This window comes from Melanotaenia boesemani, chromosome 3 (assembly GCF_017639745.1).
Source record: "Melanotaenia boesemani isolate fMelBoe1 chromosome 3, fMelBoe1.pri, whole genome shotgun sequence".
Taxonomy (NCBI): Eukaryota; Metazoa; Chordata; class Actinopteri; order Atheriniformes; family Melanotaeniidae; genus Melanotaenia; species Melanotaenia boesemani.
In genome coordinates, this window is record NC_055684.1 from 40,209,230 (window position 1) to 40,221,373 (window position 12,144).

At 44.7% G+C, this 12,144-nt stretch overlaps 1 protein-coding gene across 10 annotated transcripts in view; it reads right to left on the bottom strand.

The window, feature by feature from the left end:
• Window positions 1-6,253: 6,253 nt before the first annotated feature.
• Window positions 6,254-12,144, bottom strand: part of foxp1b (forkhead box P1b) — a 206,740-nt gene continuing 200,849 nt past the window's right edge. For 9 of the 10 annotated variants that reach the window (XM_041979490.1, XM_041979491.1, XM_041979497.1 and 6 more), the window contains one exon: window positions 6,254-10,201. In XM_041979490.1, coding sequence (XP_041835424.1) covers window positions 10,063-10,201 — 139 coding nt within the window. In that variant the 3' untranslated portion in view covers window positions 6,254-10,062. The remainder of the gene's footprint in view (window positions 10,202-12,144) is intronic. The other variant, XM_041979500.1, reaches the window with a different exon arrangement.

A 12,144-nucleotide genomic window follows, 5' to 3' on the forward strand; every position in this document is an offset into this window, starting at 1 on the left:
TCAAATGAATGGATCGCCTCCTCAAGTTCTCCACAAGCCTGTCGATAAACCAGTAGCTGGAGCCAGTTAAGCAACATCTAAAACCTGCAGGGTGGTGGCACTGGAGGGCTAGATCTGCACCATAGTCTAGTACCAGGTGGGTCTGGAGGGCTAGATCTGGACCATAGTCTAGTAGCAGGTTGGTCCTGGAGGGCTAGATCTGCACCATAGTCTAGTACCAGGTGGGTCCTGGAGGGCTAGATCTGCACCATAGTCTAGTAGCAGGTTGGTCCTGGAGGGCTAGATCTGCACCATAGTCCAGTAGCAGGTTGGTCCTGGAGGGCTAGATCTGCACCATAGTCTAGTAGCAGGTTGGTCCTGGAGGGCTAGATCTGGACCATAGTCCAGTACCAGGTGGGTCCTGGAGGGCTAGATCTGGACCATAGTCTAGTAGCAGGTTGGTCCTGGAGGGCTAGATCTGGACCATAGTCCAGTACCAGGTGGGTCCTGGAGGGCTAGATCTGCACCATAGTCTAGTAGCAGGTTGGTCCTGGAGGGCTAGATCTGGACCATAGTCCAGTACCAGGTGGGTCCTGGAGGGCTAAATCTGGACCATAGTCTAGTAGCAGGTTGGTCCTGGAGGGCTAGATCTGCACCATAGTCTAGTAGCAGGTGGGTCCTGGAGGGCTAGATCTGGACCATAGTCTAGTAGCAGGTTGGTCCTGGAGGGCTAGATCTGCACCATAGTCTAGTCGCAGGTTGGTCCTGGAGGGCTAGATCTGGACCATAGTCTAGTAGCAGGTTGGTCCTGGAGGGCTAGATCTGCACCATAGTCTAGTAGCAGGTTGGTCCTGGAGGGCTAGATCTGGACCATAGTCCAGTACCAGGTGGGTCCTGGAGGGCTAGATCTGCACCATAGTCTAGTAGCAGGTGGGTCCTGGAGGGCTAGATCTGGACCATAGTCCAGTACCAGGTGGGTCCTGGAGGGCTAAATCTGGACCATAGTCTAGTAGCAGGTTGGTCCTGGAGGGCTAAATCTGGACCATAGTCTAGTAGCAGGTTGGTCCTGGAGGGCTAAATCTGGACCATAGTCTAGTAGCAGGTTGGTCCTGGAGGGCTAGATCTGGACTATCCGGCAGTAGCAGATTCATGGTGATCTTTTAAAGTATTCATTTACTTTTTTCTCTGGTCCACTTCTAGTCCCCTATATAACTTCAGCAATTCAAGGTTTTAGTTTAAAATGAAAACTGGTCAAAACTTTGAGTTTCTCAGCAACAGAGGAGGCGATGCAATGTTTGCAGCTGGAGAAAAAGGAAGGTGGACTTCATCTTCCTAAAGGAAAAAGGACATAAACACTGAATGCAGTAAAGCAGCTTCCACACAAGCTCTCAGATGTACTCTGTTAAGCTGAAGAACGCCGGTTCATTCACGGCCGATTCCTTATTTCACCAAAATAAAACCTCTTCTTGTACATGTTGGCTTCCATTGGATCACTTATGCTTTTATTTTCTCTAAGTCCTTACTGTGAATCCAAGAAACAGAAATGATCCTAAAAAGTGAAAAATAAACTCCTCGTGACTTCATTTCATTCTGAGGTTTTCTTTCCAAGAAACATGCAATAGTAAAATAAAAATCTGTAATTATCTGTCTAGTAAAAAAAGGATTACCGGGCCTTAACCCTTACAGGCAAAAATAAAATAAATAATACAATTATATAAAATAAAGTAAAACTGAAATATGAAGTTTTACCGGGCTGGATGAATGTCTGTAGTTTGTCATTAAACCCAGGTTTATGTGTGAGAGATACTGACTGTTTATGCCACTGGATCAACATATTTCATTGATTTTATGGACCAAAACATCATCTGTTCGTACCTCTCTGCAAGTTATAGTGTGACTGAACTATTTTAATGCTTCTGCTCTGAATAAAATCTTTCCTCTGATGTGATCTGGTTTGTGGTGAAAACAAACGTGGTACACATGAATCAGAGCTTTCTGTGAATTACTGCCTACAGAGAGATTGCTTGTGATTTTATATGGCTTCCATTAAATCTTGTCTTTCTCTGGCCTTTATTAATAATACACTTGACATTTATGTTTTCCAGCAATAACCTGAGCAAGAAACGATTTATGTCACCTAAAGCTTTTTAACAAATCAATGCAACTATTTGTAATTGCTTGTTTCACAAGATTAAAAGAGCTTAGACTTGATCTCTGTCTCCTGTGTAGTGGCCAACATGACCTGCACCCCTCCCCCAAAGTCCTGGTCATCAGAATTAGCTCCATATCGCTATTATTTCTGGAATTTTAATGCTGTTACAATTTATAGCTTACCAAATGCAGTTACCTGAATAGCTGTTAGGAAAAGACAGTTTAACTGTCTCATTTTAATTAGTGGATAATTTAAGGTTTTAGGCTGAGAAGAGCGTCCTCTGATGGATGACAAACAAGGTCTGGAAGAAAGAATTCTGCAGGAGGAAGTCCTGAGCGGATCAGACAATGTTCTGAAATATTTATGTTCCGGCAGACAAAACCATGACAAGACCAAGTCCAAGTCTAAACCAGTCTGTAGAAGCTGAAGCTTTTAATCCCAGTATAAACCAGTCTGTAGCAGCTTTTAATCCCAGTATAAACCAGTCTGTAGCAGCTTTTAATCCCAGTATAAACCAGTCTGTAGAAGCTTTTAATCCAAGTATAAACCAGTCTGTAGCAGCTTTTAATCCCAGTAGAAACCAGTCTATAACAGCTTTTAATCCCAGTATAAACCAGTCTGTAGCAGCTTTTAATCCCAGTATAAACCAGTCTGTAACAGCTTTTAATCCCAATATAAACCAGTCTGTAACAGCTTTTAATCCCAGTATAAACCAGTCTGTAGAAGCTTTTAATCCCAGTATAACCAGTCTGTAGCAGCTTTTAATCCCAGTATAAACCAGTCTGTAGCAGCTTTTAATCCCAGTATAACCAGTCTGTAGCAGCTTTTAATCCCAGTATAAACCAGTGTGTAGCAGCTTTTAATCCCAGTATAAACCAGTCTGTAGCAGCTTTTAATCCCAGTATAAACCAGTCTGTAGCAGCTTTTTAATCCCAGTATAAACCAGTCTGTAGAAGCTTTTAATTCAAGTATAAACCAGTCTGTAGCAGCTTTTAATCCCAGTTTAAACCAGTCTGTAGCAGCTTTTAATCCCAGTATAAACCAGTATATAACAGCTTTTAATCCCAGTATAAACCAGTCTGTAGCAGCTTTTAATCCCAGTATAAACCAGTCTGTAACAGCTTTTAATCCCAATATAAACCAGTCTGTAACAGCTTTTAATCCCAGTATAAACCAGTCTGTAGCAGCTTTTAATCCCAGTATAAACCAGTCTGTAGCAGCTTTTAATCCCAATATAAACCAGTCTATAACAGCTTTTAATCCCAGTATAAACCAGTCTGTAGCAGCTTTTAATCCCAGTATAAACCAGTCTATAACAGCTTTTAATCCCAGTATAAACCAGTCTGTAGCAGCTTTTAATCCCAGAATAAACCAGTCTGTAGCAGCTTTTAATCCCAGTAATAACCAGTCTGTAGCAGCTTTTAATCCCAGTATAAACCAGTCTGTAACAGCTTTTAATCCCAGTATAAACCAGTCTGTAACAGCTTTTAATCCCAATATAAACCAGTCTGTAACAGCTTTTAATCCCAGTATAAACCAGTCTGTAGCAGCTTTTAATCCCAGTATAAACCAGTGTGTAGCAGCTTTTAATCCCAGTATAAACCAGTCTGTAGCAGCTTTTAATCCCAGTATAAACCAGTCCGTAGCAGCTTTTAATCCCAATATAAACCAGTCTATAACAGCTTTTAATCCCAGTATAAACCAGTCTGTAGCAGCTTTGAATCCCAGTATAAACCAGTCTGTAGCAGCTTTTAATCCCAGTATAAACCAGCCTGTAGCAGTTTTTAATCCTAGTATAAACCAGTCTGTAGCAGTTTTTAATCCCAGTATAAACCAGTCTGTAGCAGTTTTTAATCCCAGTATAAACCAGTCTGTAGCAGCTTTTAATCCCAGTATAAACCAGTCTGTAGCAGCTTTTAATCCCAGTATAAACCAGTCTGTAACAGCTTTTAATCCCAGTATAAACCGGTCTGTAACAGCTTTTAATCCCAGCATAAACCGGTCTGTAGCAGCTTTTAATCCCAGTATAAACCAGTCTGTAACAGCTTTTAATCCCAGTATAAACCAGTCTGTAGCAGCTTTTAATCCCAATATAAACCAGTCTGTAACAGCTTTTAATCCCAGTATAAACCAGTCTGTAACAGCTTTTAATCCCAGTATAAACCAGCCTGTAGCAGTTTTTAATCCCAGTATAAACCAGTCTGTAGCAGCTTTTAATCCCAATATAAACCAGTCTATAACAGCTTTTAATCCCAGTATAAACCAGTCTGTAGCAGCTTTTAATCCCAGTATAAACCAGTCTATAACAGCTTTTAATCCCAGTATAAACCAGTCTGTAGCAGCTTTTAATCCCAGAATAAACCAGTCTGTAGCAGCTTTTAATCCCAGTATAAACCAGTCTGTAGCAGCTTTTAATCCCAGTATAAACCAGTCTGTAACAGCTTTTAATCCCAGTATAAAACCAGTCTGTAACAGCTTTTAATCCCAGTATAAACCAGTCTGTAGCAGCTTTTAATCCCAGTATAAACCAGTGTGTAGCAGCTTTTAATCCCAGTATAAACCAGTCTGTAGCAGCTTTTAATCCCAGTATAAACCAGTCTGTAACAGCTTTTAATCCCAGTATAAACCAGTCTGTAACAGCTTTTAATCCAGGTATAAACCAGTCTGTAACAGCTTTTAATCCCAGTATAAACCAGTCTGTAACAGCTTTTAATCCCAGTATAAACCAGTCTGTAACAGCTTTTAATCCCAATATAAACCAGTCTGTAACAGCTTTTAATCCCAGTATAAACCAGTCTGTAACAGCTTTTAATCCCAGTATAAACCAGCCTGTAGCAGTTTTTAATCCCAGTATAAACCAGTCTGTAGCAGTTTTTAATCCCAGTATAAACCAGTCTGTAGCAGCTTTTAATCCCAGTATAAACCAGTCTGTAGCAGCTTTTAATCCCAGTATAAACCAGTCTGTAGCAGCTTTTAATCCCAGTATAAACCAGTCTGTAGCAGCTTTTAATCCCAGTATAAACCAGTCTGTAGCAGCTTTTAATCCCAGTATAAACCAGTCTGTAGCAGCTTTTAATCCCAGTATAAACCAGTGTGTAGCAGCTTTTAATCCCAGTATAAACCAGTCTGTAACAGCTTTTAATCCCAGTATAAACCGGTCTGTAACAGCTTTTAATCCCAGCATAAACCGGTCTGTAGCAGCTTTTAATCCCAGTATAAACCAGTCTGTAACAGCTTTTAATCCCAGTATAAACCAGTCTGTAGCAGCTTTTAATCCCAGTATAAACCAGTCTGTAACAACTTTTAATCCCAGTATAAACCAGTCTGTAGCAGCTTTTTAATCCCAGTATAAACCAGTCTGTAGCAGCTTTTAATCCCAGTATAAACCAGTCTGTAGCAGCTTTTAATCCCAGTATAAACCAGTCTGTAGCAGCTTTTAATCCCAGTATAAACCAGTGTGTAGCATCTTTTAATCCCAGTATAAACCAGCCTGTAGCAGCTTTTAATCCCAGTATAAACCAGTGTGTAGCAGCTTTTAATCCCAGTATAAACCAGTCTGTAGCAGCTGCTTTGTGGCGCCACCGTGCATCAGAAACGTCTTCTTGGCTTTATTCCAGCCATAGAGGAGCATTATTTTTCTTCTTTTCACACACACATAGAACTTTTCTGCTCACTGGTTGATCTTTGGCTGCTCCTGATTGGACGTTACCGTCAATCTAAGCTCTCTGATTGGTGGAAGTTTGACAGGAAGTGGCTTCATCATCATGTCCAGGTCTAAATAGAGGTCTCTTAGCAACATAGTAGTGATGGTGATGTTTTTATGATGAAATGTGATAAATAATGCTGTTATCATGGATCATTGTGGATTTACCAGATAGAGTCTCTGAATAAAACTACATTTAGTGGCTGGATTGTAAACCTCCTGGACGGGATAGAAATGCTGGAAAACTTCCGTAGATCAGCTAAAGGGTAGCTATCCATCACAGAGCTACACACTAGTAAACATTGACAGTATAGGCGATGGTGCTCGGGGAGCTGCCATCTGCTGGAGTTTCAAGGGTTAATTCCTCAACAAAAACAAGATAAAAAGACAAATCCAAAGAAAACTTGGAGGAAACAATGTGATCAACCAGCATTTTATTGCATGTTTAGAATGCTCAGGTCAGTCATCGCCACTGACTACAACAGAGTGGTCTGCATCAGACAGACGCGAGACGATGAGCTTACAGGCTAATGGAAGTGGTGAGTAATCACGTTTCTTAAAAAACAAAAAACAAAACAGGAAACTACAGAATACATCTTTAAAGAAGAAAAACAAAGAGAAACCGCTGCAGGATGGGAGCACCGTGACCTCCACCCTCTTCCTCCTTGAAAGAAAGAAAAGTGTGAAGGAGGGAGAACGAGGGGGGATGTGAGGGTGAGGGAGGGAGAACGAGGGGGGATGTGAGGGTGAGGGAGGGAGAACGAGGGGGGATGTGAGGGTGAGGGAGTGAGGGTGAGGGAGGGGGATGTGAGGGTGAGGGAGGGAGAACGAGGGAGGATGTGAGGGTGAGGGAGGGAGAACGAGGGGGGGTGTGAGGGTGAGGGAGGGAGAACGAGGGGGGGTGTGAGGGTGAGGGAGGGAGAACGAGGGGGATGGACTGACAGCGGGCTGGATAGTTGCTGATGGATGAGAAGGTGGCGCTTTGGCTGGGGTGGTGTGTGTGTGTGTGTGTGTGTGTGATATTGAGGGATGTGATGGCGAACGGCTGCAGGTTGCACTGCTGCAGCATCGAACCTTCGAACTGCCCGCTGTGCTTGCTTTGACTCATTTACAACCACTTGAGATAAAAATATAAATATCTGGATGTAAATAAAGAGAAGCTGACGTGGAGGAAACATCCTGGATGGTCAAACCAAAGAAAAAACAGCTTTTAACAATATTCTTTACATCTTGGCACTGCATATTTTTCTTATCAATTTCATATAAAATATCATTAGACTGATACTCCCTTATATTATTACTGACCACTTAAAACAGCCCCAACCCACCCCCCACCCAGCCAGCACTCTCTGGGATAAGTCATGCAACGCACCTCCGTCAGGTGGAGGAAATATACCTGTCTGCCTGTTCTCTCCGAGCAGGCGAGCTTCAGCATCCAGCTGCAGAAGGCAGTGGTTGGACCATCAAAAGCAAGTATAAAAAACAGCTTTAACACAAAGAGAGAAAAATCTGTACAAAATGCTCCTGTTCAATGACAATAGAGAAAAGTTGTTTTTTTTTTTTCTATATTACAGATTAAAATCCGCCCGCCCCCCCCTCCAGGATGTGATCTGTGTGACTTTTATTCCTCATTCATTTAGTTTGAAATCACCAGGTGAAATACATGTGCAGCACAGGCGGCTTTTTCATTACATACAGCAGTTTTTCACAGAGCAGATGCCATGAAGCAAACGTCAGAACACAGACGGAGTTTGCACCGTCAAAAGAAAAGCAGGGGAGAGAAAAAGAAGTCTGAAGCTTTACAGACGTGTATGTACAAGCTAACACCTGAACACCTTCAAACGAGTAATCAGCACATCCAGAGCTGGACCACTGATCCACTCATACAAGCCTGAGATCTGGGTAGAGACGAAGGGACAAGGACCAGTTTTTCTACTCATGCAGGACCAGAGCTAAGTGCAGCAGAATGAAGCGTTTTCTCATTCCCTCCAGGTTTGAGCCGAGGTATGCCGCTGATGGTTTCTCATGCTCTTATCTTTAGTAACGTGGAGCCACACATGCTGAGAAGCATCTAATCTACCAGCTAACAGAGCAGCCGGATGACTGAGGGGTTTGTGGACGAGCTCGGTCCTGTTCTCACGATCCCAGCCGGCTGGACCTGACCCATCCCACAGCTGCCTGGACATCACATACAGATCCCCCTTTTTTCTTTTCCTTAATGAGCTTTTTTTCTTTTCTTTTTTTTTTTAGCAAAAAAAGAAAAACAATAAGAGCCATGAAGTACCTCAACCCAGCTTATTAGTCCACAAGTGTGTTTTTTCCTCTTTTTTAATATAAAAAGTAATAAGTTGACAGAAACGAGACACAAAGTCTCCACAGAAATAAAAACCCCTAAAAAAGTGGAATACAATCATTAGAAAGGAAAGAGGGAAGGAATAAAAGACAAGGAAGATTGAATGAGTGTGTGGTCCAGCTGAAGCAACGAATCCTCATCAGACTTCCATCTCCGTTCACATCCAGCAGCTTCTTTCCCCAAATCACCGTTTGGTCATCATGTAGTCGGCTGGTCAACGCCTGGCTTGGTCACCGCGAGGCGTCGATGCAGCCGGCCGGTCCCTAAACCCCCACCAACCCCGTCCCCTTTGGTTTTATTCAAAGAAAAAAAAGAAGGAAAGTGTTTCCCTCGGATTCCATGGCTGCTGACATTTTGCCTCGTCTTCTGTTTGCATGAAACATGGACTTTAGTTTGTCTTTGGTTGTCACACAACATGTTATTCCAGCTAAAAAACGCCTAATAAACATGAACTAATACAACTAGGAATAAATAAACAGGAAGTGGTTGGTCGCAGTCTCTAAAACTACCAAAGCTGGAATTTCAATATTTGCTGCATCACAAAATAAAAACCTGGATTTCGCTCGGTTTGATGGCGACGGCTTTTTATTTGAGTGATGCTGAACGTTGAGGTATCCTCATCCTCCAGGTGTGTTTGGGCCCTTTTGATTGGCTGTCTGATGCTGGAATGTGCAACGTTTAGGTCTTGCTGCAGGTCCGGTGATTGTTCCCGTGGTGAGAGGAGAAAGAAGCTTTTCATCCAAACTTGAAGTTCGTGATGAGCGTGATCTAAATAAAACTACGGGATGCAGGCTTACCTGCGAGCATGCGGTGACGACTGCCTTCAGGAATCAGAGTTCGTTGCCATGAATGGATCGGCAGCTCCGTTCCTCCAGGGCCGGGGTCCTGCAGGCATGGACTGGTCCTCCACTGCAACACCGGACTGAAATCAAATGCATCTCCACCAGCTTCTGTGGAGTTCTGCACCCGTCTGTTAATGACCCGGTCATTGCTGCAGGATACCGGCCCTGGTGATCCCTGATGTAGATCATCATCTTGCCGCCTCACACCACAGCTTGGGTGGGGGGTGTTCTCTGTCATTCATTCGCATTTTAAATGAAACTTCATGGATGTGTAGAGAGAGCCTTCATAGTGAGTAGTGCATCGCTGGTGGACTTCATGAGCTTTTTTTGGGGGGGAGGAATAAATGACAGAAAAATACTTCTTGTTTGTGACATTCTGCTTCATGAAGGAAAATCCAACATTCATCATCAAGCACACAGAACCTCACGGCCTGGACATGAGGTCGGATTCGTTTCAAGCAACAATTAGAAATAAACAAAAACTAAGCAAACATCTGAGTGAAGGAGAGGACACGTTATAACATTCCACCCCCACAAGATAACCCCGCCCCCACCCTAGATGGAATCCAACCAATGAGAAGTGACAATGAACCATATTCACGCACGGTGTAAATTAAACGCCTCTATCTTCAGTTTCTGGTCACATGTATCTGAGGGGTGGGTGGGTGAGGTGGGGGGGCATGACCCCCCAATTGCAGTCTGCTGAGAGCAGTCCATCATGGCTGCACAGCGGGGGTTTGCGAGCACGTGGACACCCCCCGTACCAAACAGTTCTGTCCAACACACGAGTACAAATAAAGTTTGTTTTCACTTTTTAAGTGTAACTAGAAAAAAAAAAGGGGGGGGGGGGGGGGGGGGTGGTGTCTGTGTTTGTTTTCTTTCTGTCTGTAATGGCACTAAAAAGTCAACTTGGAGACAATTGACAGTTGTCTTCAGTGGCTGAGACTGCAGTTCAGTTTCATCTGCCTCCGTCTCCCAGGCAACGCCCCGGCCCCTGAGGCTGGGGAGGGAGGTGGCGATGGGAGGGAGGGGCTTACAGCATGTCATCAGGGCCGTCATCGTAATCTCTGTGATGATCGAAATCCGGACTGTGATTGGCAGTCGTTACCAAGGAGAGGGGTCCGTCGTGGTCTTCAGGGTCCAGCGGCTCCTCCTTAACGCTGAGGTGATGCCTGGAGGAGGAAGAGGAGGAGGAGGAAGAGGAGGAGGAGAGTGAAAATGTCAGTGTTTAGAACTGTTATCCTAAACTTTCCTCAATGTTATCTTAGAGGCTTTCACACACCCGCACACATACCCACACACACACACACACACACATACCCACACACACACACACACACACACACACACACACACACCCCTACCTGTGCTCATTCTGTTTATAAAGGAGGAGGCAGGGGAACAAAAACAAATGTCTGGCTTCGGCGCGGGGGCCTCGCTGGTGCCGATGATAACTTCAGTTTCCTTTTGAGGTTTTCCAATCCCAGCAAAGCTGCAGGCTTTTTATTTTCATGGCAACGACAACAGGGTATTCACTTAGAATTGATAAATGAGGAAGATTAACAACGTGCGACGAGGAGAGGAGCGAATGGACTCCGCGGAGCGAGTGGGCTGCTGTTGTCAGCCTCCTGGTGGCGGTGGATCAGCGGCTCGCTGTGTGTTCCCCTTCCTGCTCGTTAACATGCACAACCTGCGAGGCGGGTCTCCAGAGGACGACCCCGAGCCGGCTTCTATCATTAATCAACTTCAAGCAAACACAGCAACCAGACACCCGCATCCCTGCTTTAAACTCCAGAATTAATGCAGATTTTCAGCCGAGTGTCAATAAGGGAAGAAAAGCTCTGGCAGGAGAGGAGCGAGGAGCGAGGCGGCGGCGCACTCGCCACAACACCGCGATAAGAAACACAACCCTTACGAGAATAATAACGCTGTCACTTGTAAACAAGGCAGAAAACATGAGCCCCCCTCCCCTCTCTACTCCCCCACCTCTCAGCCTGGGCAAAAGAGCCACTAAAGAGATGAGATCTGCCAAATTTCTCATTACAGAAACAGAGCAGGGACGCAGCGTGGGGGAGGGAGGGGAGCAGAGGCTCGAACCTGCGGTGCTGCCGCGGAGGCAGAGCAGCGTCAGGATGAGGCGGGACAGTACATCTGATTTCTTCCCTCCACCATTCCTGTGTGAGTTGCAGCTACTGTGATGGAGGCTCTCGTTTGCCAACGAGCCAACATGTTGTGGTGCAAATTGTAAAAAGTAAAATCAGCTTTTCTATCATTTGACATCAAAGCGGCTCCAGCGGCCCGTTGCCTCGAGTCCGACTCCGAGGCTGCAGGGCAGACATGAAATTGTTATTATTAAGCAACTCAACTTCATGCTGATTCCACACTTTGCTGATAATTAGCTTCTCTGGATACCTGATTTCTAAGAAGGAGCTCTGGTTTCCCGCCACCGCTGGCACACGGGGAAGCCACGCTGATGCTCGGCTAACTGGGAGCTGAACTTTTCATTCAGAGCATCTCAGGGACGAGCGAGTCGAGTTTCTGAGGTTGTGTTTTCTCCATAAGCAGGTAAACCTTTGTTAAAAGCTAAAGAAAGCACATTCAGCTCATTTTGCAAAAAGCATATAAAGATAATTATGGAGGAGTCGGTAGCTCCATCAGCCTAAAGATAGAAGCAGGCTGCCTTTGGGCCAGCACACCCATCCTGTCTCTGCTTTCCTGTTCCCCAGCCACGCTCACAGCTATGTTCACACTGATTAGGGATGGCACTTCCCTCTATTTGGCCAGGAGCTCAGTACTGCACCGCTTCTCTGTTTTCAGGCAGAAACCCCCCCAGCTCTGAGGGGAGGCCGTCCCTGAGTCTACACTGCATCGTGGTCCGCCCCCACATCTGGAAACCGTGCTGCATACGCTGTTATTTTAGGCTTCACGCAACTTCGCAGACCCTCCTTTACAACAAGTGAACGGAGCTGTGGTTTCCAGGTAACTTTCCTACGAGAGAATCTTGGGCCACGTCCTCCAGACTAGTTTTTCTTTGGGAGGCGTTCCTGGATGTGTCGCCGGTCGCGTTGGAGCCCGGTGGCTCAGGCTGATTGCGGCGGCTTTAGAGACAGAAAGC